This window comes from Lithobates pipiens, unplaced genomic scaffold (genome assembly GCF_037356315.1).
Source record: "Lithobates pipiens isolate NorthernLeopardFrog02 unplaced genomic scaffold, aLitPip1_a1.2 Scaffold_23, whole genome shotgun sequence".
Classification (NCBI taxonomy): Eukaryota; Metazoa; Chordata; class Amphibia; order Anura; family Ranidae; genus Lithobates; species Lithobates pipiens.
This window is the reverse complement of record NW_027507785.1, coordinates 47,062,236-47,085,940: the sequence shown is the minus strand read 5'-3', so window position 1 is coordinate 47,085,940 and position 23,705 is coordinate 47,062,236. Positions and strand designations below refer to the sequence as shown.

The 23,705-nt window shown below is 46.2% G+C and overlaps 1 protein-coding gene across 1 annotated transcript in view; it reads left to right on the top strand.

Moving 5' to 3' along the window:
• LOC143927111 (macrophage-stimulating protein receptor-like) overlaps positions 1–23,705 on the top strand; it is a gene marked incomplete at its 5' end in the record, with an annotated part of 129,705 nt that overhangs the window by 87,879 nt on the left and 18,121 nt on the right. The window contains 11 exon segments of the mRNA XM_077451066.1: positions 147–325; positions 2,186–2,324; positions 4,050–4,189; positions 4,335–4,502; positions 9,128–9,206; positions 11,636–11,848; positions 15,285–15,431; positions 19,100–19,259; positions 19,409–19,510; positions 21,362–21,559; positions 23,083–23,163. Of these exon segments, the coding sequence (XP_077307192.1) occupies positions 147–325; positions 2,186–2,324; positions 4,050–4,189; positions 4,335–4,502; positions 9,128–9,206; positions 11,636–11,848; positions 15,285–15,431; positions 19,100–19,259; positions 19,409–19,510; positions 21,362–21,559; positions 23,083–23,163 (1,606 nt within the window).

Genomic DNA, 23,705 nt, shown 5'->3' with positions numbered 1-23,705 from the left:
TTTGGGGTGTCCCCACTCTTTTTTTTTTTTTTCATCTTTGGGGACTGCTGGGTGATAGAGAACAGCAGCCATGACCCACCCGCTATACAGTATATGTAGCAGTCTGGGTATTGTGTTTGGAAAAGCTAACCTGTGTCTTTCTTCAGTTTTATCCTACAATGGCTCCTCTTCGTGGCGGCACCAAAATCACCATTTGTGGAAGAGATTTCCAGTCCCAGCAGGTGTACAATCAGCCAGACAGCGTGCTGGTCTCGGCACAGACGCACCAAGTGATGGTCGGCCAGCGGAGCTGTTTTGTCATTCCAGAGCAGAGTGACAGTAAAAGGTAATAAAGCAGCAACAGCCCGTCCGCACAAGCAACAGTCCATTCATACTGGCTCCAATAAACAATCTAGGGCAGGGGTCCCCAAACTTTCTAAACAAAGAGGCAGTTTACTGTCCTTCAAACTTTAGGGGGGCTGGGCTGTGGCCAGCTGGAGTAGAAAATGTCCCAGCATCAGTGGAAGGAATAGTGCGCCATCATTGATGTCATTGGGAGGAATAGTGTCCCATCATTGGTGTCAGTAGGAGGAAAAGTGCCCCATCATTGGCGTCATTGGGAGGAATAGTGCCCCATCATTGGCGTCATTGGGAGGAATAGTGCCACATCATTGGCGTCATTGGGAGGAATAGTGAATGAATGAATGAATGAAATACTTATATAGCGCACAATGCGAACTGAATCGCCTCTAGGCGCTGTGGCGAGCTTTGATCATCTGCTAAAAGAGGAAGGTCTTGAGTTTTTTCCTAAAAGCCAGGTGATTTTCTTCCAGGCGGATGTTTATTGGTAGAGCATTCCATAGCCGAGGCCCTTGGACAGCGAATCTCCGATCCCCCCATAGTGCCACATCATTGGCGTCATTGGGAGGAATAGTGCCCCATCATTGGCGTCATTGGGAGGAATAGTGCCCCATCATTGGCGTCATTGGGAGGAATAGTGCCCCATCATTGGCGTCATTGGGAGGAATAGTGCCCCATCATTGGCGTCATTGGGAGGAATAGTGCCCCATCATTGGCGTCATTGGGAGGAATAGTGCCCCATCATTGGCGTCATTGGGAGGAATAGTGCCCCATCATTGGCGTCATTGGGAGGAATAGTGCCTCATCATTGGGGAGGAATAGTGCCCCATCATTGGCGTCATTGGGAGGAATAGTGCCCCATCATTGGCGTCATTGGGAGGAATAGTGCCCCATCATTGGCGTCATTGGGAGGAATAGTGCCCCATCATTGGCGTCATTGGGAGGATTAGTGCCCCATCATTGGCGTCATTGGGAGGATTAGTGCCCCATCATTGGTGTTAGTGGGAGGAATAGGGCCCCATCTTTGATGTCATTGGGAGGAATTGTGCCCCATCTAGACATGTGCAGAACAGAAAAATGTTGTTTTTGTTTTGGATAGATTTGTTCTGTTACTAATTTTAGTTTAATTGATACGTTTTGAAATTCTTTTTGATTCATTTATCAATTTTCTAATGAATTCCAAGTTTTCGGAATGATTTGAATTCGGATTGGTTGAAAAATGATTGACCGATTTGAATTCTATGTAAAGAATAGCTGGTGTTTAAGGAGTGGGCTGGGAAGGGCGGCCGCCGCATCCTTAACAACTGTTGACTCATCAGCTTGTTGAAAACTCGCGTAGTGTTTTTTTACTCACTTTTTTGATGAATGGGTAGGGGTGCTATATACCCTATACTCATTCACATAGGAAGGGCTGGGATCTGGAGGTTTCCAGGTTCCTGTAAGCCCCCCACTTGCAGACCCCTACATCCATCACCCAGGGTTGCGGAGAAGAGGCCCTTGTCCCCATCAATATGGGGACAAGGTGCTTAGGGGTGCCCTAAATGGACCCCCCAATATGTTGAGGGCATGTGGCCTGGTATGGCTCAGAAAAGGGAGGGGAGGCGGGTGCTCGCTTGTCCCCTCCCTTTCCTACCTGCCAGGCAAGTTTAAGTATTTTTGGTTTTTAACCTTGTACAGAGATATTTGTTATAATACAGTAATATTCTCACATTTTTGTATGTTTTGAATTATTTTTGCTGCCTAAAAGTTCATGGGGGGGGGGGGGGAGGGAAACCCAGTTGTCTGGATGGATGGCGGGGACTGAATGGCCTGTGCCAGGATATAACATGTTTTCTTCTATCGGCAGGCTGGTATGCACATTGCAGCAAGACGGCCTTCCAAATTCTGCGTCACCTGCGGATGTCGTCGTCACCATCAAAGAAAATCTAAAAGATGTCAATTATAACATAGATGGAAATGATACGGCCAGCGGATTCACCTTTGTGGTAAGAAAATCGCCGCTAACTGTCACAGGGTTGCACAGTACGGAGGGTGGCGGGTCACCTCTACCGGTGGGGGGGGGGGGGGGGGGAGGTGATTGTACTCATGTAGGTCAGCTGCATCTAATGGACAGCCGAGCTAAGAGGAGATACTACACATTGCTATAGAGACACATCCAGTATGATGGGGTTTATTAATACATCTGTTGGTGATTTCACCTGCAATTGAGCATTATTCATCGATTAACCCTTTCGCTGCCAAAGCCGGTTTGCGATTTTTCTTCTTCTTTTTTTTTTTTTTTTTTTTTTTTTGCACACAGGTTTTAAAAAAACATTTTAGGCCTGAAGATTACATAAAACCGCCAAAACTATATATATATATTTTTTGAAAGCAGTCACCCTAGAGTAGGGGTCTCCAAACTTTTTAAACAAAGGGACAGTTTATTGTCCTTCAGATTTTAGGGGGGACAGGCTGTGGCCAGTGGGAGTAAACATTAGATGTGCGCGTGTTTGTTTTCATATAATTTATTTATTTGTTCGGGGTCATACGTTATGATTGCAATTTGTAAATTCAAAAATTCTAAATGATAACTAATAATATTGAACTATTAAATTAATAGGCATGGGAATTTCCTTTCAAATTTGGCTGTTATTGAATGTAATGAATATGAATTTATCCGACATAATGAATCTGAACAAATGGAATGGAACAAATTAATATAATAATAATAAAGTTTTTATTATTGTTTGTTGCATTCCATTCGTTTAGATACGGCATTCATTATTTCGGATAATTCATAACTTTGGATAAATTCGTATTGGTTACGTTCACTAACAGCCAAATTTGAAAAGAAATTCCAATACCTATAATTTAATAATTAGTAATAATTAAGTTATTCAGGTTTTTTAATTTTCACATTTTTGAATATTCAAATGTATAAATGTTTGGAAAAATTTGTTAAACTCGGCTATTTCCGAATTAAATAAATTGTCTAAATTCGTTCACAAAACTATTTGGAATGAAACTAATTGCACATGTCTAGTAAAACATCACCACATTTGGTATTGGGGAGAGGAATAATACACCATCGTTGGTGTCGGTGGGAGAAATGGTGCCCATTTGTTGATGTCAGTTGGCAGAATAGTGTCACGTATCAGTGGGAGGAATAGTGAGTACCGGGTAAAGGCAAGCAAAGGGCCACATCCAGCCCCCCGAGCCACAGTTTGGAGACCGCTGCCCCAGAGAATAAAACAGTGATAGTTCCAATTTTTTTATGTCACGTGATATTACCCCACAATTCTAGAAAATGCAAAATTTCTGTAAAAATGATACTAAACTTAATGTTTGGGCTCACATACACAATAAATTACCCAATTTTTTGATAAAATATAAAAGACGAGGTAAATAGATATCCAATGTGTCAAACTTTAAATTTGCGTGCGCCTGTGAAATGGTGACAAATGGATGGAAGTTGGCAGTGCTGCAGGGGGGGTGGGAACGTTCCCGGGTTTCAGGTGGCCTGAAACCTGGACACGTTATCCCCCCCCCCCCCCGCAGCACTGCCAACTTCCATCTTCCACCAAAGTTTTGATTCAAAAGCTGGACTGTCTGGGCGAATCCCGGACAGGAGGCAACCCTTCACTAAGACCAGCCCTGGAAGGAAGAGTCTACAATGATCTACCACACAGAATAAGGCACAAGTATATCTCTCGAATCTTGTGTTTCTGCAGGAGCCGATCTTGACCTCAGTCTCTCCATCCTTTGGACCTCTAGCTGGCGGATCCCTATTGACACTAAAGGGGAAGGACCTGATGGCCGGAGAGTCTCAGCGTGTGTATATTGGGGAAACGCTTTGCAACATGGACAATGAGTGAGTAGTGTGATATTGGGCTCATCCTGCTGATGGTGGGATTCATGAGGATGGATGGTTGTGAGTGAGGACCTTTTCGAGGAGCATGGATGGTTAGCCTTCAATGGTGTGAAATTGTTTTTAGAATCCAGCGTTACTCTTCCAGGTCTTGTCCCGCCAGTGACTTGTGCTGTCAGTCCCCTCCTGCCACCTCCGTTGGACCAGTCGAAATCACTCTTTGGTTGGACAAAGCTCAGCTCTCTTACGTAGAACCATTCATGTACAAACCTAACCCGGTGATCCATAGTATCCAGCCTAACTGCAGCTTAGTACGGTGAGTTCCCACAATCCCATTCCAGTATCCCTCTCCATCATTTGTTTGTTGTACCACTTGTGCCATCATTTCTTCTGAAGCCAACTTCTGTTTGCGGCGATTGTGGCCAATTTGGTGGATGGCCTTCACTTGGCAGCTGCAGTCTCCGCTAATCAGTTTTGTGGGGATTATCTGATCAGCTTATTGGAAATTCATATGATGCTTTTTTTTTTTTTATAGCTACGCCTTACCTCTAAAGCAGGGGGCTCCAAACTTTCTAAACAAAGGGCCAGCCTTGCTGTCCTTCAGCCTTTTGGGGGGTGCAGCCTGTGGCCACTGGGAGTAGAAAAGGTCCTGATGTCAGTAGGAAAAAAAACAATGCCCCATCGTTGGTGTCAGTGGGGGGAATTGTGCCCTGTCATTGGTGTCAGTGGAAGAATGGTGGCCTATTGATAGTGTCATTGGGAGGAATTGTGCCACATCATTGGTGTCATTTGGCCTCATTGTTGATGTCATTGGGAGGAATTGTGCCCCAGCATTGGTGTAATTTGACCTAATTGTTGGTATCATTGGGAGGAATTGTGACCAATTGTTGGTGTCATTGGGAGCAATTGTGCCCCAGCATTGGTGTAATTTGACCTCATTGTTGGTATCATTGGGAGGAATTGTGACCAATTGTTGGTGTCTTTGGGAGGAATTGTGCCCCAGCATTGGTGTCATTTGGCCTCAATGTTGGTATAATTGGGAGGAATTGTGACCAATTCTTGGTGTCTTTGGGAGGAAGTGTGCCCCAGCATTGGTGTCATTTGGCCTCATTGTTGGTATCGTTGGGAGGAATTGTGACCAATTCTTGGTGTCTTTGGGAGGAAGTGTGCCCCAGCATTGGTGTCATTTGGCCTCATTGTTGGTGTCATTGGGAGGAACTGTGACCAATTGTTGGTGTCTTTGGGAGGAATTGTGCCTCCTGCATTGGTGTCATTTGGCCCCATTTAACATAGGAAAGAATAACGCCCTTTCTTTGCTGTCAGTGGGGGTAATTCTGCCCCATCATTAGTGTCAGTGGAATGAATTCTGCTCCACTGTTGGGATCACCGAAAGTGAGACAGAATCCCAAATTTTGAGTGGTCACCAGAGGGGAAATCTTCCAATGGGGACACTAGTTCTGGGTTTCCCCTCACTTCCTGTTTTGGCTTTGCGACAGGAAGTAAAGGGACTTCTACCCAATAGGACAAAGCTAAAAAAATGACAGGGGTTATAACCAGGGCTTTTTTTCAGCAGGAACGCTGGGGAACGCAGTTCCGGAACCTCCAGCACTGAATGTATGTAATAGCATGGGGCGTGGGGTATGCTGGAGGGTCTATTAATGTTAGCTGCGGGGGGATCTGATTTTGTGTGATGGTCTATTGTTGCTGAGGGGGGGGGGGGGTCTTATGTTACTGGAAGGGATCTACTGTTGAGGGAGAGGTCTATTTTTACTGGCTGCTGGAGGATCTATTGATGCTGGCTGCTGGGAGATCTGTTGTTTCTTCTGGGGGGGTCTAATGTTGCTTGGGTGGATATTTTGTTACTGGCTGTTGTGGGTGGTTCACTGTTGCTGCAGGGAATCTATTGTTGGGGTGGAGTCCGTTGTTGCTGGGGGAGTCTATTGTTGTGTGGGGATCTATTGCTGTGATTCTTTTGTTGCTGGCTGCAGGGGATCTATTTTACTGCTTTTCTTTTTATCATCAACATGTTCCATACAAATGATTTAGCACCACAAAATGATACTTGGTTCTGTATTCTCTAAAAGGGGCAGTACTGGTAGGTGGTGGAATCAAGGGACAGTGGTCAGAGGTGGGTAGGGGCAGAGACAAGGGGTGATTCAGATGGGGGGGGGGGGGGGGAGTTCCTGCACCTATTCCGAGAAAAAAAAAGCCCTGGTTATAACCCTCTCTTGGGTCTCGTTTACATTTGTGATGAGCTCAACTGTGCGTTTTTACCGCCCCTCCTTAAGGAGGAGGCGATGTACGTACGCCACGGCCGCAATGCTTTACATTGTGACATGGCAAAATTATCCCCACTATCACAACTGAATGGGGGCACCTTGCAACTTGTGCAGGATTCAAGAGGTAATAAGGAGGTGATAGAACGCCTTCTAACTGCCTGTCAAATGCCCTCTGAAGCGTGATCTGAACAAAGATTGCTCTTCAGAGGGCAACAAGTGTGTAAATGAGCCTCGCGATATCCAAAATAGGGGGGGGGGGTTTGTCAGCCATTTGCCATTTTTACTTCATCAAATGATTGTATCCTGTATATTTTTTTAATTTTTATTCTAGTGTCTGGTCTCTACATAAAAGAGGGAAGTGAGGGGGTTCAATATACGGCAATATGTCACATGATCACGTGATCGCATGACGTCGTATCCTTGCTGCGTCACGTTGTCATTGCATAAAGCTGAACTCGCTGTGATCTGATCTTTCCACTTCCCCTGAGTGATACAATGTTACCCAACTCAGCTCCATGCTGTCCATGTATGGGAGGAATCAGGAAGTCTCCGTATTACAGATGTGGGCGGGTTGTCTCCTCTGTCTCTGTTATATCTCTTCTCCTATGTGGAGTGCATCCGGAAAGTATTCCCAGTGCTTCACTTTTTTCCACGTTTTGTTATGTTACAGCCTTATTACAAAATGGATAAAATTCATTATTTTCCTCAAAATTCTACAAACAATACTCCATAATGGGAACGTGAAAGAAGTTTGTTTGAAAATTTTTGCAAATTTATTAAAAATAAAAACGAAAAAAAAATCCCATGTACACAAGTATCACAGGCTCCTCCCATGTACACAAGTATCACAGCCTTTGCCACGGCACTCAAAATTGAGCTCAGGCTCCTCCTATTTCCACTGATCATCCTTGAGATGTTTCTACAACTTAATTGGAGTCCACCTGTGGTCAATTCAGTTGATTATGGAAAGGCACACACCTGTCTATATTGAAGGTCCCACAGTTAAAGAGGATGATGGGTTTACTTCCTCTTTCATTCCCTGCAAAGGCAAAGCATAATGGACTACTATGCATCGCATCGCATCGCATAGTAGTCCATTATGTGTCACTTACCTGACACAGGAGCCAGCGAAGTCGCCGCTGTCCCCTGTAGTCCGCCGCATCCATCTTCTCGGTGGGGTCTCGCAGCTCCGCCACTGTCATTCGGCGAAGCCGCGATGACGTCACTCCCGCGCATGCGCACGGGAGCCGACACGCGCGGCAGCTCCGTCGTTGAGAATGCCGCGCTCAGTGCGCCTGCGCGCCGCTGTCTACGGCGCATGTTTTCGGGCAAATATCTCCTAAACCATACAGGTTTAGGAGATATTTCTTGGACCTACAGGTAAGCCTTAATCTAGGCTTACCTGTAGGTCAAAGTGGTTTGTAAGGGTTTACGACCACTTTAACAGTGCATGTCGGAGCACAAACCAAGCCATGAAGTCCAAGGAATTGTCTGTAGACCTCAGAGACGGGACCGTATGGAGGCACAGATCTGGGGAAGGGTGCAGCAAAATTTCTGCAGCATTGAAGGTCCCAATGAGCACAGTGGCCTCCATCATCTGTAAATGGAAGAAGTTTGGGGCCACCAGGGCTCTTCTTAGAGTGGACCGCCTGCCCAAACTGAGCGGTCGGGGGAGAAGGGCCTTAGTCAGGGAGGTGACCTGATTGTCACTCTGACAGAGCCTCCAGCGTTTCTCAGTGGAGAGAGGAGAACCTTCCAGAAGAACAACCATCTCTGCATTCCACCAATCAGGCCTGTATAGTAGAGTGGCCAGACAGAAGCCACTCCTTGGTAAAATGCCACCTGGAGTTTGCCAAAAGGCACCTGAAGGACTCTCAGATCATGAGCACCAAACTTCTCTGGTCTGATGAAACAAATTGGTGCCAAAGGACCTTCACCAAAGTATTGAGCAAAGGCTGTGATACTTGTGTACATGGGAGGAGCCTGTGATACTTGTGTACATGGGAGGAGCCTGTGATACTTGTGTACATGGGAGGAGCCTGTGATACTTGTGTACATGGGAGGAGCCTGTGATACTTGTGTACATGGGAGGAGCCTGTGATACTTCTGTACATGGGAGGAGCCTGTGATACTTCTGTACATGGGAGGAGCCTGTGATACTTCTGTACAAGGGAGGAGCCTGTGATACTTATGTACATGGGAGGAGCCTGTGATACTTATGTACATGGGATTTTTAATAAATTTGCAAAGATCTCAAACAAACTTCTTTCACCTTGTCATTATGGAGTATTGTTTGTTTGTCGAATTTTGAGGAAAATAATGAATTTAATCCATTTTGGACAGAGAAAATTGAGGCTGTAACATAACAAAATGTGGAAAAAGTGAAGCGATGTGAATACTTTCTGGATGCTCTGTATCTACCTATGTATCGGAAGGATAAGTCTTCTTCTATATACTGGCATCGGGAAGAAAGTCTCTGTATTAAGGGATTTCTCTAGATTCCCGGTTACCATGGAAACTGGCAGAATTCACAAGCGGTTTGAAACTTTAGAACTAAAAATGAAGGAATGTTTTTCTCCTCAGCTGATTTGCAGGGGAAAAAAAAAATCTGACAGTTTTATACATGAGCTGCTTATTAACCATCACCCGATCTCCGTTCCAGGGGGACGTCCATCACCATTCATGGGGCCAACCTGGATTCCATCTCCAACGTCACCATCTCATACCGGGGCATGAAGAAGGTCAGTGCACGGCGCCAACCCTATACATTGTGTTCCAAGTTTGAAATCTGTGCCAGACCACAAATTAGATTTTTCCTTAAACCTCTCCAGAGCACAAATCACGTCATAAATATTTTGTCACCAACTTTATTTATAACCAACATGCCACATACATAGAAACCCAATAAAACAATTAAAGCTGAACTCCGTGGCACAAAATAAAAACTTTCACTTGGATAAAATCCACCTTGTGTGCGCCACTTCCTATACAAACCCAGATATTACCTTATAAAAGTAGCAGTGACATCATCACTGGGCAGTACATAACCTGTGCAGAGAGCGGAGCTGTGGGAGGGGCTGGCAGGATCCACCCGCTACACGCATGGGGGCTCAAACTCTGGGCCTCCAGCTGTTACAGAATTACAAGTCCCATCATGCCTTTGCCTTTGGGAGTTATGTGAGGGGTCCCGCAGGCTCCACCCACTACAGAGACTACAGGAGAGGGCGGAGACAAGACCAGTTGCCCTGCACAAGGAGAGCGTGCAGAGCTGTGGGAGGGACCCAGCAGGCTCCACCCACTACAGGCTGCCTGCAGGCAACTACAGGAGGGGGCGGAGACAAGACTAGTCCCCCTGCACAAGGGGAGAACTGAACGGTGGGAGGGGCTCACCCACTGCAGGCAGAGACTACAGGAGGGGGCGGAGACGAGACCAGTCACCCTGCACAAGAAGGCAGAGCTGTGGGAGGGGCCCTTCAGGCTCCACCCACTACAAGCTGCAGGCAAAAAACTACAAGAAGGGGGGCGGAGACAAGACTGGTCTCCCTGCACATGGAGAAGGCAGAACTGTGGGAGGGGCCCTGCAGGCTCCACTCACAAGAGGCTGCCTACAGAAGGGGGCGGAGAATAGACCGGTCTCCCTGCACAAGGAGAGGGAGCAGCAGTGAGCGGTCTTTATTACAGTCTCACACTGGATTACTGCACAGATCTGGAAGAAATACACAAAAGATCACCGAGATTCAGGAAGAATACACGTGATGAATGGATGCAGACAATGTTTGCTTATCCCGGAGTTCAGCTTTAGTTCCTATAATATCTGTGAAAAATTATTTTATTTGCACAGTCCCACCTATCGTGCAGTCCCCTCCTCACAGCAGAGCCCTACCTTTTGGCTCCAGCAGAGGGCAGGATATGGAGGAAGAGGTCTGGAGGAGGCGGTGGTCTTGCACGCTGCTTGCCCTGGATCAGAGTCATGCTTTGCCACTGTGCCGGCAGCCTGACTGCTAACACCAATAGCAAAAAAATGATGCTATGGGGTTGATTTAACAAAACTGGAGAGTGCAAAATCTGGTGCAGCTCTGCATGGTAGCCAATCAGCTTGTTCAATTAAAGTGGTTGTAAACCCTTACAACACACTTTGACCTACAGGTAAGCTTAGATTAAGGCTTACCTGTAGGTCCAAAAAATATCTCCTAAACCTACACAGTTTACGAGATATTTGCTGAAAGACAGGCACCGCTGTCAGTGGCGGCTCCCGTGCGCATGCGCGGGAGTGACGTCATCGTGGCTTCGCGGAATGACAGCGGCGGAGCAGCGAGACCCACGAGAGGATGGATGCGCCGGACTACAGGGGACAGCGGTGACATCGCTGGCTCCTGTGTCAGGTAAGTTTCATAGTTAGTAAGGTTGAATAAAGACACCAGTCCATCCAGTTCAACCTGAGTGAGTGTCTACCCCTATCCCTGTACATTGCACACTCACATTGGTCCCTACCCTCAAGGAGCTCACAATCTAAGGTCCCCATTCATATACTAGGGGCCAATTTTGGACAGAAGCCAATTAACCTACCTGCATGTCTTTGGAGTGTGGGAGGAAACCGGAGTACCCGGAGGAAACCCACACAGGCACAGGGAGAACATGCAAACTCCAGTCAGGTAGTGTCGTGGTTGGGATTTGAACCAGCGACCACTGTGCCGCCCTATTATGACACATAATGGACTACAATGCGATGCGATGCATAGTAGTCCATTATGCTTTACCTTTGCAGGGAATGAAAGAGGAAGTAAACTCATCAGGGTTTACTTCCTCTTTAAGCTTTGACAAAAAAACAAAAACAAAAAAAAACCTGGAAGCTGATTGGTTTCTATGCAGAATTCCACCAGATTTTGCACTCTCCAGCTTTAGTAAACCAACCCCTATGTGTCCTGCCCTAGGGCGTCATTGGTTGTGTTGGCGTTGGCGGCCAGTCCGCCCATACCAGGACAAACTATGTGCTGTGCTTGCGGCTCCCCAGGGGGGAACCCAAATTGTACTCTCAGGGTTTGGGAAACCATGACTTGTCTCACAGGCTACTGGCTGGGGCCTCAGTGTGAGATGGATAATTTATTTTTTATTTTTCATATATTCCATTTTCTGAGGAACATGTATATAAACCGATATATTCTGTCTGCAGACGTGTTACGGGTCCTTTTCTCCAAACCGCATCCTCTGCGGCACCCCAGCTCTCCAGTACCAAAAGGGAAGTTACGGGATCCTCGGCGTACAAATGGACGGGTACTCCTACAACCATTCAGCTAGGTTCGAATACTTCAAAGACTACACCATCCACCCTTTTCAGGGCGATGAACTTCAGCTGAAGAAAGACAATTTGGATGTAAGGACCCATGTAAGTACATGAGAGGCCAAGAAAAAAATAACCATGAAAAATCCCCGGTGGATTTAGTTGATCATTCTTGCTCTTCAACCACTTGCCGACCGCCTAACTGTAAATATATGTCATGGTTTTGACATTAAAAACTGGGATTATGGCTGCAGCTAGATGCCATTACCCTGGTATGTTCTTTTTTTTTTTTTTTTTTTTTTCTTTTAGGCAGCCGACTTCCTGATAAGTTATTCCAGCAGCGGATTCACCGCAAGATTATTTTTTTTTATTTTTTATAAGCGGCAGGAGAGGTCTCACTGCTTCCCGGGCAAATGTTACCGATTGCTGAGCCCGGGAACCATCTGGCGTCAGCTGGCTCAATACCCACCAGGGGCGGATCCAGAGTCTAATCTCGGGAGGGGCACTGCTATAAAATCTGTTTTTTTGGGGGAAATTTATATGGGAAATGGCTGGTATTTGCGCTTCAATCATTACGACACCATGGTTGTTATGGTGTCAGGATAATTGAAGCGCATTATTTCTATTAATACATTGTAATATAAAATTAAATGGTTCAACTCACCATAATGCAGAATCAGTGGGAGCCCTGAGGGTGTCACTTGCCACGTCACCTGCCACACATTGCGAATTGTCACTTGCCACGTTGCCTGCCACACATTGCGGATTGCCACTTGCAACGTAGCCTGCCACACATTGCGGATTGTCACTTGCCACGTCACCTGCCACACATTGCGGATTGTCACTTGCCACGTCGCCTGTCACCAGATGCGGATTGCCACATAGCCTGCCACACATTGCAGATTGTCACTTGCCACGTCACCTGCCACACATTGCGGATTGTCACTTGCCACGTTGCCTGCCACACATTGCGGATTGCCACGTCACCTGCCACACATTGGGGATTGTCACTTGCCACGTCACCTGCCACACATTGCGGATTGTCACTTGCCACGTTGCCTGCCACACATTGCAGATTGTCACTTGCCACGTAGTCTGCCACACATTGCGGATTGTCACTTGCCACGTAGCCTGCCACACATTGCGGATTGTCACTTGCCCAGTCGCCTTCCACACATTGCGGATTGCCACTTGCCACGTAGTCTGCCACACATTGCGGATTGCCACTTGCCACGTAGTCTGGCACACATTGCGGATTGCCACTTGCCACGTAGCCTGCCACACATTGCGGATTGCCACTTGCCACGTAGCCTGCCACACATTGCGGATTGCCACTTGCCACGTAGCCTGCCACACATTGCGGATTGCCACTTGCCACGTAGTCTGCCACACATTGCGGATTGCCACTTGCCACGTAGTCCGCCACACATTGCGGATTGCCACTTGCCACGTAGCCTGCCACACATTGCGTATTGTCACCTACTGTGTCACTTTTCTGCTAAGGTGGTCTTTTGTTGAGTCCAGAGTGAAGATGAGCAGCAGAGAGATGATGTAATCTCTCTGCTGCATACAGCTTCCCGCACAGTGAGGGCGGAACTGGAGGGATGCAGGGCAGTGAGAGATGATGTCCTCTCCCTGCTCCCCTGCCTGCTGGCTTCCTGACTGGCCAGCAGCCCTCCTAAGCCGCCCAGCTGCCCCCCCCCCACCCGTCCACTCAGCGCGGGCACCCGCGGAACCGGCCGCGCTGGCACCCGCGGAACCGGCTGTGCAGTCATCAGCTGGCGGTATTCTCGGAGGGAGCAATTGACCCGTTGCCCCCCCCCTGGATCCACCCCTGATACCCACCTCTCATATTTATGCCCATGGAGGACCAGAGAGGTGTTTTTTCTTTTTTTGTTTTAGTCTTTTGCTTTTAAGGATAGAGAAGAGATTCGGGGTCTTTTAGACCCCAGATTTCTCCATGAATGTTATGCTGTATTGTTATGGCAAGGGATGTTTACATTCCTTGCAATAGCAATAAAAGTAATCACAATTTTTTTTTTTAAGGGACGGTGTAAAAATTAAAAAAGAAAAAAAATGTTTTTTTTAAACCACCCCCCTCCCCACGTACTTGCACGCAGGAGTGAACGTAGGTCACGCCCACACATGTAAACGGTGATTGCACCCCACATGTGAGGTATCGCCATTAACGTCTGAGCGAGAGCAATATTTCTAGCACAGGACCTCCTCTGTAACTGTAAATGGGTAACCTGTAGAAATTTTTAAAGAGTCGCCTATGGAGATTAAGTAGCATAGTTTGGCACCATTCCACAAGCGAAGGTGAGCGGGGTCTGGAGCGGAGCAACTAGCAGACGGCACATCTGGGTGCAACATGGGAACGCTATAGCGGAAAGTGAATGGGGACCAGAGAGGGAGAGGACTGAGCGGCAGAGGAGCAGCGGAGCTGGGGGACCAGAGCAGGAGAAACTAGCAGATGTCACACGTGGTGTGCAGTACAATACAGCAATACAGAGAGCGGTCCCCAAGAGAGAGGAGGCTCAGCAAACCATAGGATCAGTTATTGCTGTGTGGGGGATCAGCAGAGCTGGGGGTTACTACTGATTGGGGGGGGGGGGGGGAATTAGCAAAGCTGGGGATACTACAGAGCTGGGAGTACTACTGAGCAGGGAATATGCTGAATGAGGGTACTAATGAGCTGTGGATCTGCTGAGTCGGGGTACTACTGAGCTGGAGTTCTTTTGGGCCCCTTTAAAGAAGAAGTAAACCCTGATGGGTTTACTTCCTCTTTGATTCCCTGCAAAGGTAAAGCATAATGGACTACTATGCATCCCATAGTAGTCCATTATGTGTCACTTACCTGACACAGGAGCCAGCAAAGTCACCACTGTCCCCTTGTGTACGGAGCCTTCATCTTCTCGGTGGGTCTCGCTGCTCCAGCGCTGTCATTCGACGAAGCCGCGATGACGTCACTCCCGTACATGCGCACGGGAGCCGCCACTCGCGGCATATCGGCGTTGACCGCGGCGGCGCGCTCAGTGCGCCCGCTTGCCGCTGTCTAGACAGTGGTGCCTGTGTTTTGGCAAATATCTCCTAAACCGTGTAGGTTTAGGAGATATTTCTTGGACCTACAGGTAAGCCTTAATCTAGGCTTACCTGTAGGTCAAAGTGGTTTGTAAGGGTTTACAACCACTTTAAAAGAAATAGAGAATCAACGCACACATACAGGGCATTTGCCAAGCTTCATTAAAGCTTCAAAAAATCATCCAATGAAGCATCAAAAAAACGTAAAAAAAATTGTGTTGAAGTAGTAGGTGCTTTAATGTGCCTTGAAGTTGAAGAAAGTGTAAATAGGGCCTGAAAGTGTTTCTTCGAAGCCATAAGAGTTCAGCTGTCATGGAACAAGTTGCTGTATTCTTGCTCAGTACTGAAAAGCTCCTTCAGTGTGAAAGGGGTCTTAATGTGGTGATCACCCATGTGATAGGTGCCTGGATTGTTATAATGATTGGTGTTCTTGATTCTGTTCATATTTCATCCCTCTTAGCATGAAAACCTCAGTCAGGTGAGCAACTGTTTGAACATCTCCATGACCATCGGTGGACGAGAGTGTTACCCAAAAGTGTTGGATAACGAGATCACCTGTAGGGTACCTAAAGATATGGTGATCCCATCAGAGGGCTTGGTGGTACAGGTACGCTTTACGAAACTGTGATAAAATGACCAGAGATGAATGTACAGATATTTCATTATTACAGCAGTCAGAATATCCTCAGCAATGTGGAGGACATATGAAGTCTCTGAAGGAGCCTCCATGTCCCCACCGGTGGTCATAGACGCACCTGGCTTATTTTGTGTGGAAGCCAATAATCCAACTGATATGTTTTGGGTTGTGGGAGGGAACAGAAACGCCCAAAGAAACTAAGTATGGGTAGAGAATACAAACCCAAAAAGGGGAAAATAATACTGAGGGTATGCTATAGGCCCCCCTAACTTGAGGGAGGAGGGGGAGGCGGACCTCCTATCACAAGTTGGATTAGCGGCAAGCATGGGAAGTGTTATCATAATTGGGGGATATTAACTATCCAGACTTAGACTGGGCTGAGGGAACCACGCATTCGTCTAAGTCTCGCCAGTTCCCAAATGTTTTGCAGGGCAATTTTATGGGTCAGATGGTAGACGTACCAACTAGAAATAAAGCGTTACTAGATTTACTGATTACCAACAATACAGACATGATCACGGGTGTAGAAATACAAGGCAATTTAGGAAACAGCGATCACAGGTCAATTGGCTTCAGTATAAATCACACAAATAGGAAACATAAGGGGAATACAAAGACACTGAATTTCAAAAGGGCCAACTTCCCTAAACTACGATAAAATCTTAAGAACGAAGAACACGGAGGAGAGATGGGTTTGCTTTAAGAGCATATTAAATAAGGGCATTAACCAATGCATCCCATTGGGTAATGCATTTAAAAGGGCGAACAAAAGTCCTGGATGGCTTGACTCCAATGTAAAAATGCATATAAAAGCAAAGGAGAAGGCCTTCAAAAAATACAAGGTTGAGGAATCATCATCATCATCAGCATTCAGACTTTGCAAAGAATGCAACAAGATATGTAAGGGTGCAATTGGGACGACTAAAATAGAACACGAAAGACACATAGTGGAGGAGAGTAAAAAAAAATCCCAAGAAATTCTTTAAGTATGTAAACAGTAAAAAAGGAAGGACAGACCATATTGGCCCCATAAAGAATGAGGAAGGACATCTGGTTACAAAGGATGAGGAGATGATGAAGGTATTGAATTTATTCCCTCTGTCTTCACAAGGGAATCGGAGGGGCTTTAGTAACCAAAACTGCAGTGTTTATCCTTATGACACATCACAGGAAGCACCCACACTGCTAACATAGGACAGAATTAGAAATAGACTTGGGGAAACTTAAGATTAATCACTGAGACCAGGTGGCTTGCATCCCAGGGTGCTTGGGGAACTGAGTCAAGTAATTGCCAGACCATTGTTCCTAATTTTTACTGACCGTCTACAGACTGGAATGGTACCAGCTGATTTGAGAAAAGCCAATGTAGCACCAATATTTAAAAGGGGCCCAAAATACATCCCTGGGAATTACAGACCAGCTAGCCTAACATCAATAGTATGTAAGCTCTTGGAGGGGATGATAAGGGACTATATACAAGATTTTAGTAATGAAAACGGTATCATTAGCAGTAGTCAGCATGGATTCATAAAGAATCGTTCTTGCCAAACCAATCTATTAACCTTCTATGAGGAGGTGAGTTGCCATCTAGATAAAGGAAGGCCCAAGTGGCACAGAACCCCCAATCACCTGACCCCACCCAAACAAATAGGCTCTCCCAGCAGGCCAAGGGACCCAAAAAAATCCCTGCCCATTGGCTGAGACACCCCACCCACTCCCAGTCTGTCCTTGCAATGCCAGAAGAGAGAGGTGCAGCAACTCCAGAACTAGGGTGGAATCAATTGATCTCCTATCAATTGGCCAAGGCAACTATACCTGGCAGGTAAATTATGCTACACATAACTTTTAGTTACATACTTGATAAACATATTCCTATGTTTAAAATAGCATTCCTCCTATCATCATGTAACTATTTATACGTTATTATTTTTTATTATTTATACACACTATTTATGCCCATGTTTTTATAGCTCTGATGAAGGGGAGCCTTACACCCCCAAAACGTGTTGGCTTTTCACCTTGGATATTAACGGTGAAATTTTAATATTTTTGAAATTCTAAACTATTGGTGATAGGATCAAAGGTGTGGTAATCAACTGTGGGCAGAAGGTTTTTTTCTGAGGGGCAGGCCAGTGGTCTCAGGTGTAGTGGTATCTGTTAAGGCTTCGCTGAAGAAACTATACCCAAGCTCAACTGGTCTGTTACCACATAGATTGCTGAGGCCCAGTGCTCATGGCTGGCGTGTGTGCTCCCAAGGCATCAATCCATAGAAGGAATTATCCGGCAACCCAGTACGTTCCAAATTTTTTATCAGGCTGCATTAAAAGTGGTACAAAATAGCTACCATGCTTTGGCCATGATGGCCTGCAAGGCCGTCATGGCCGAAACGTGTTAGCCATTTGTGCCGCTTTTAATGTAGCCTTATAAAGATTTTGGAACTTACCGGGTTGCCGGATAATTTTGTCTATGGATTGTTAAGGCTTCGGTCACCAAGAACCTTCCAAGTATGTGGGTGGAGAAAGGTGGTTACTCTCTAGGCCTTGGGGGTTCCCATCCTGGGTCCTCTGTGGGGTTCTCAGTAGGGGAAACTATTGGTGAAGCTCTTTTGTCCTGAATTTTGCTTGAGCTGCTTTTCGAGGCCCCTTTGTAAACTGAATTACTGGTGGATCTAGCACCTAGCATTCATGCCCCCATGAACCCATGCGTATGCTTCCACTTTGTAAGAGGGTCTTTGTAATTAGCTGGATGTTGGCGCCAAGATCACAAGTCCCTACCCCCGGTCCTGTCCTGTTAGAACACTGCCTTTCCTGCTGAGGCCGAACCCTCTGCTATCTTGTGCCCCACTCCAAGCCAGGTGCCTCCACATGACATTCCCGGTCATTGACCATTACATACCCGAAAGGAAGGAATGTCCACTCAAAATGGTCTAGAGTGGTTAGGGGGGTACCCCAAGGCTCTGTCCTGGGGCCAATTCTATATAATTTATTTATAAATGATATAGAAGATGGGATAAATAGGAATTCAGGTAAGCGCAGTAGTCACATGTGAAAGCATATGCAGCACCTTGTTCGCTATCGCTCTTTAACATTCTCTCTTCCACCAGGGGTCATTAGTATTCACAGGACTGGGCTCTCTGTAGTCACCTCCTCCTCTGGGACCTTTCCTGGCACCCTGCAGGGCAGTAGCCTCACTCCGGGAACTTTTGGCCTGGCCTAAAAGACCTTTTGCAATCCGCCCAAGCCCCCACCTCCATAAGGGACAGAGTTTACATTGGGCTCTTCCTGGGTGCAGGTCCACTCCCTCTGGCCTCCTGCCTTGTCCAGGGCCTACACTTGCTGTGCTGTCTACACCTGCATAGATGTGGTGTTTTATCTCCCATGGCCCAGGTGCTACTAGGGCTCCTCCCAGCCTGGCTTATACCTGGGCACTGACTCCCCCATGACATCACTGCAGGATGGCTCTACCTAAAAGGGGCCTAACACCTGATGACACGGCTTGTAACCAGACTTTATTCTGGTACAGAGCCACCTAGTGGCAAAGTGGCTATCTGCACCTGCCTACAACCTGACTTCTCTTTCTATGAGTCCCTCTGCCCACCGTGGCTTGTGACTGTGCCACTCTTTCCTTTCTACCCTCAGGTGTGCGTGGACGGTGTCTGCAGTGAGCTGGGTAAGGTCGTAGTTGTTAATCTCATTGATCCGGTGCTGGGGATAGTCCTGGGAACGGTGGCCGCCTTATTGGTCTGCATAGCATTGGCCTTCCTGATCTGGAAGCAGCAGAAATCTGGAAAGAAGAAAAGTAAGTAGATGGGATTGTGTATATCGGGACACACACACACACACACACACACACACACACACACACACACACACACACACACACACACAGCGATCGGAAGATTGTGATCGAACATTCCTCACCCTTCTTATTATTTTTTATTTTCACAGTTGCAGAGAACATGGAATTATTGGTGAATAATAACAGAGAAAACCTCTCCTCCCCGACGGGCCTTCCCATTCACTCCATGCACATCGACTACAGAGAGTCTTGTAAGAGGACAATGCTTGCTATATTCTCATACGTTTCCAGCTTTACCTTTCCAGCTTTACCTTTCCAGCTTTACCTTTCCAGCTTTACCTTTCCAGCTTTACCTTTCCAGCTTTACCTTTCCAGCTTTACCTTTCCAGCTTTACCTTTTCAGCTTTACCTTTTCAGCTTTACCTTTGTGTTTTTTATTATATACTAGATATGTGTGATTCATTTCATTACCAATTGAAATTATTTTTTCAGTATTTAGAGATTTGGATGTATCCGAATTTCTGAATCCCAATAGTAAGGAATTTCAATGAATCCGAAATAAATTCTAATTAAATTAATTATCCGAATTTGAAATAACCACTTGCCGACTGCATACTTGCATATATGGCGGCAAAGTGGCACGGCTGCGCCGGATCCTGTACCTAGTACATGATCTGACAGTTCCCAGTCTGGGGCATGCATGCGCCCCGCCGCCGGCTCCTTCCCGCTCCGATTGCACACAGCAGTGGGTACCGCAGACTCTATGTCCCCTGGCACCCGCCGATTGTTCAGTACATAGGCAGAATGGCGATCTGTCAGTAGGGAGGGCATGGATCCTGTGTTCCTGCAAAAGAAGGGATGCGGCTCTATGCCTTCCCTTAGTAAAAGCACCTCCCCCACAGTACACATGCACTGGCTAAGAACACGGTTTAACCCTTTGCTTGCCCCTGATGTTACCCCCTCCTTTCCCAGTTCCCATTAGTACAGTGACAGTGAATATTTTTTAGCTCTGATCACTAAGAATGCACCGATACCATTTTCTTTACGAGTACCGATACTTTATTTTTATTACTTGCCGTTAGCAATTACCGATACCTACGGTTTCGTTTTAACGTCAGCTGTCAGCAATGGTACAAAGTATTTAAAAAGTTATTTACAAATTAAACAGATTTTCAGCGCTTTTTCAATGTGAAATGTGTAAAAAATAAATAAATAAATATATATATATATATATATATATATATAGTGTATGTATGTAAAATATGCACTAACAAAGCAAAAAAAAAAAAAAAAGTTTTCATTGTTTATCTTTTAGAAAATAGATGTGAATAAAAAAAAAAAAAAGCAGGAAAATAATAATTAAATGGAGGAGAATAGGGAGTTAAAGCTGATTAGAGTAAATTAAGGGGTTAAACAGAGGAATATTTATTCATCCCTTTTGATCTGCAGATGACGAAACAGAAAGATACAAAAAAAAATGTGTTTTTTTTATTTTAGTGTTTCAGGGCTGAGCAATGTTATTAATAAACATTGCTGGCTGCTTTTTTAATTTTTTTAATTTTTTTTTTTACAACTCCAATTACCGGAATTCTTTAACACTGGGGAGACCCGCTGACAGCTCAAAGAACCGAGCCTGAAAAAATATATAAAATAATGGAATAGAATATAAAAGAATAAAATAGAATAGTATAGAATAGAAAAAAACTAGAATAGATTAGAATAAAATCTAACAAATATAGCCGTCTTCCAAAATTAGAATTTTGAAATTTTGTATTTTAAATGTCAAAATTTGAATTTTAAAATTGGAATTGATTTGAAAATAAGGATTATACGAAACAAATTCCAAAAACAAATCATTCCAACATAACAAATATGACGAAACAAAATGATCAATAAATCCGAAATTAAACAAAACTCAGATTGATTTTTCCTGGTGTGTGAATGGGATTATGTTGGAAAAATCTATTGTGAATGTATAATGGAGGTTTTAGAACTGGAGCATTGTGGTTCAGATGATGCTGAGAGTTCCTTGGGGGCGGGGCAGTTCCTGTGCTCTGCTCGATTGTTCTTTTCTTGACTTTTCCTGTCCTCTGCTCATGTAGACATCCCCAGCAGCAGCTCTGGTGGTGGGACTTTCCATGGGGCCATTTACTCTGCAAACAGTATTGGGGCCAGCTCCATGCCGCTTCTCATCACCAACGTACTGGACAGCCTGAGGCCGGAGCTGCTAGAGGAGGTGAAGGATGTTCTGATCCCGGAGGGCCGACTGATCACCCACCGCGATCGCATCATTGGGAAGGGTGAGCACCTTGTTTTGTGAAATCGATTTTTGGTGAACATCAATCAGGCAGTCAAGAATAGAAGACTTCACAGAAGGAGACTCCAGTGGGATAGTCCTTAAAGGGTTGGGCCACCCAGAATGAATGCTTGATGATAGGTGAAGCTTTGTGAGTCAGTCTCTGGCTTCTACCTGTGTTGAATACTCCCCAACGATGAGATCCGTCTGCCATAATTTCTCGCTATGTTCTTCACTTGGGAGATTGGGGGGCTTCACCATCCTTCGTATTCCAGCTTCTGCTACATTGTCCACAATGTACAAATCAATGAAAATCTACTAGCGATGACGAGAACTCCTCATAATGGGCACAGCAGATGGGCAGATGCAGAAACTCTGCACAGGGATGGTGGGAACCCCTCATAATGGGCAAAGCAGGTGTGCAAACCAAGGAACTCAGTGCAAAGGTGGTGGAAGGCCCTTATAATGGGTACAGCAGGGGTGGAAACCCTGGGAACTCAGCACAGGGATGGTGGGAACACCTCATAATGGGCACAGCCGGTGTACAGACTCAGGAGCTCAGCACAGGGATGGTGGGAACCCCTCATAATGAGCACAGCAGGTGTATAGACCTGAGAAATTGCCACAGGGACAGTGGGAGCCCCTCATAATGGACACATTAGATATACAGACCTGGGAACTTGGCACAGGGCTGGTGGGAACCCCTCATAATGGACACAGCAGGTGTACAGAGCCAGGAACTCAGCACAGGAATGGTGGGAACTCCTCACAATGGCCACAGCAGGTATACAGACCTGGGAACTCAGCACAGGGATGGTGGGAACCCCTCATAATTGGCAAAGCAGGTGTGCAAACCAAGGAACTCAGTGCAAAGGTGGTGGAGGGCCCTCATAATGGGTACAGCAGGGGTGGAAACCTGGGAACTTAGCACAGGGATGGTGGGAACCCCTCATAATGGGCACAGCAGGTGTACAGACCCGGGAACTCAGCACAGGGATGGTGGGAGCCCTTCATAATGGGCACAGCAGGTGTACAGACCCGGGAGCTCAGCACAGGGATGGTGGGAGCCCTTCATAATGGGCACAGCAGGTGTACAGACCCGGGAACTCAGCACAGGGATGGTTAGAGCCCCTCATAATGGTTACAACAGGAGTCCAGACCAAGCAACGCGTAGAGATCTCATTGATAGAATCCCCAATAGACTGATGAAGCTGGTGGTGGTTCAGCATTCGGACTGCACCACACGTTGTGATTCAAAAAGATTTCTTCAAACTTTTATGAAAAAGAAAAACATTGGGGACATTTATCAGACTCGTTGGAAGGTGATGATGCAGAATGGGAACACCGGCCCTCAAGTATGGATGTCTAAACTGCTACCTAACCACCAAATGAAAACCTTCATGGGGGGGAACACCAGGATGAGAGCTGGGATAATTTGTTTGTATAAAACAATATGTAGGGGGGGTGGGGATTTTGGTATTTGTACTTATGATCCTCTTCTGATTTAGCTTTATACTCTCTTTGTAGGACATTTTGGCAGTGTGTACCATGGGACGTACTGTGAAGAGGACGGCCGGGAAGTGCATTGCGCTGTCAAGTCTCTCAACAGTGAGCACATATATAGGGGCTTCTGCACGGTTGCCATATTCTGGGGTCATCAGGGGACCCATCTGACAGTGGGAGTCCTGCAGCTGGGGCATCCTGGGGCATTTAACCCATTTGCAGATTTGGGTGGAGTCACTGTTATCTTCAATGACTGTTATTAGATGTAGTGTAGCACCCTGATGTTTACGAAGGGTTGCTATCGAATTTAGTTGCCAGGTGGTAGTTGCCTTGGCCAATTGTTAGGAGATCAATTGATTTTGCCCTAATTCTGGAATTGCTGCACTTCTCTCTTCTGTCACTATGTGGCCGGGTATCTGGTGGCATTAGATAAGACAAGGGCATAGCAAGGACAGATTAGAAATGAAAGGGATGTCTCAGCCAATGGACAGGGATTTTCTTGGGTCCCTTGGCCTGCTGGGAGAACCAATTTATTTGGGTGGAGTCAGGTGATCACTGTTCTGTGCCACCTGGACAGCTGTCTGGGTGGACGTGTGCTATGTTGCCCCCATCTGCTAGGCCATAAGCCTTAGGCCTATCCCAGGGAC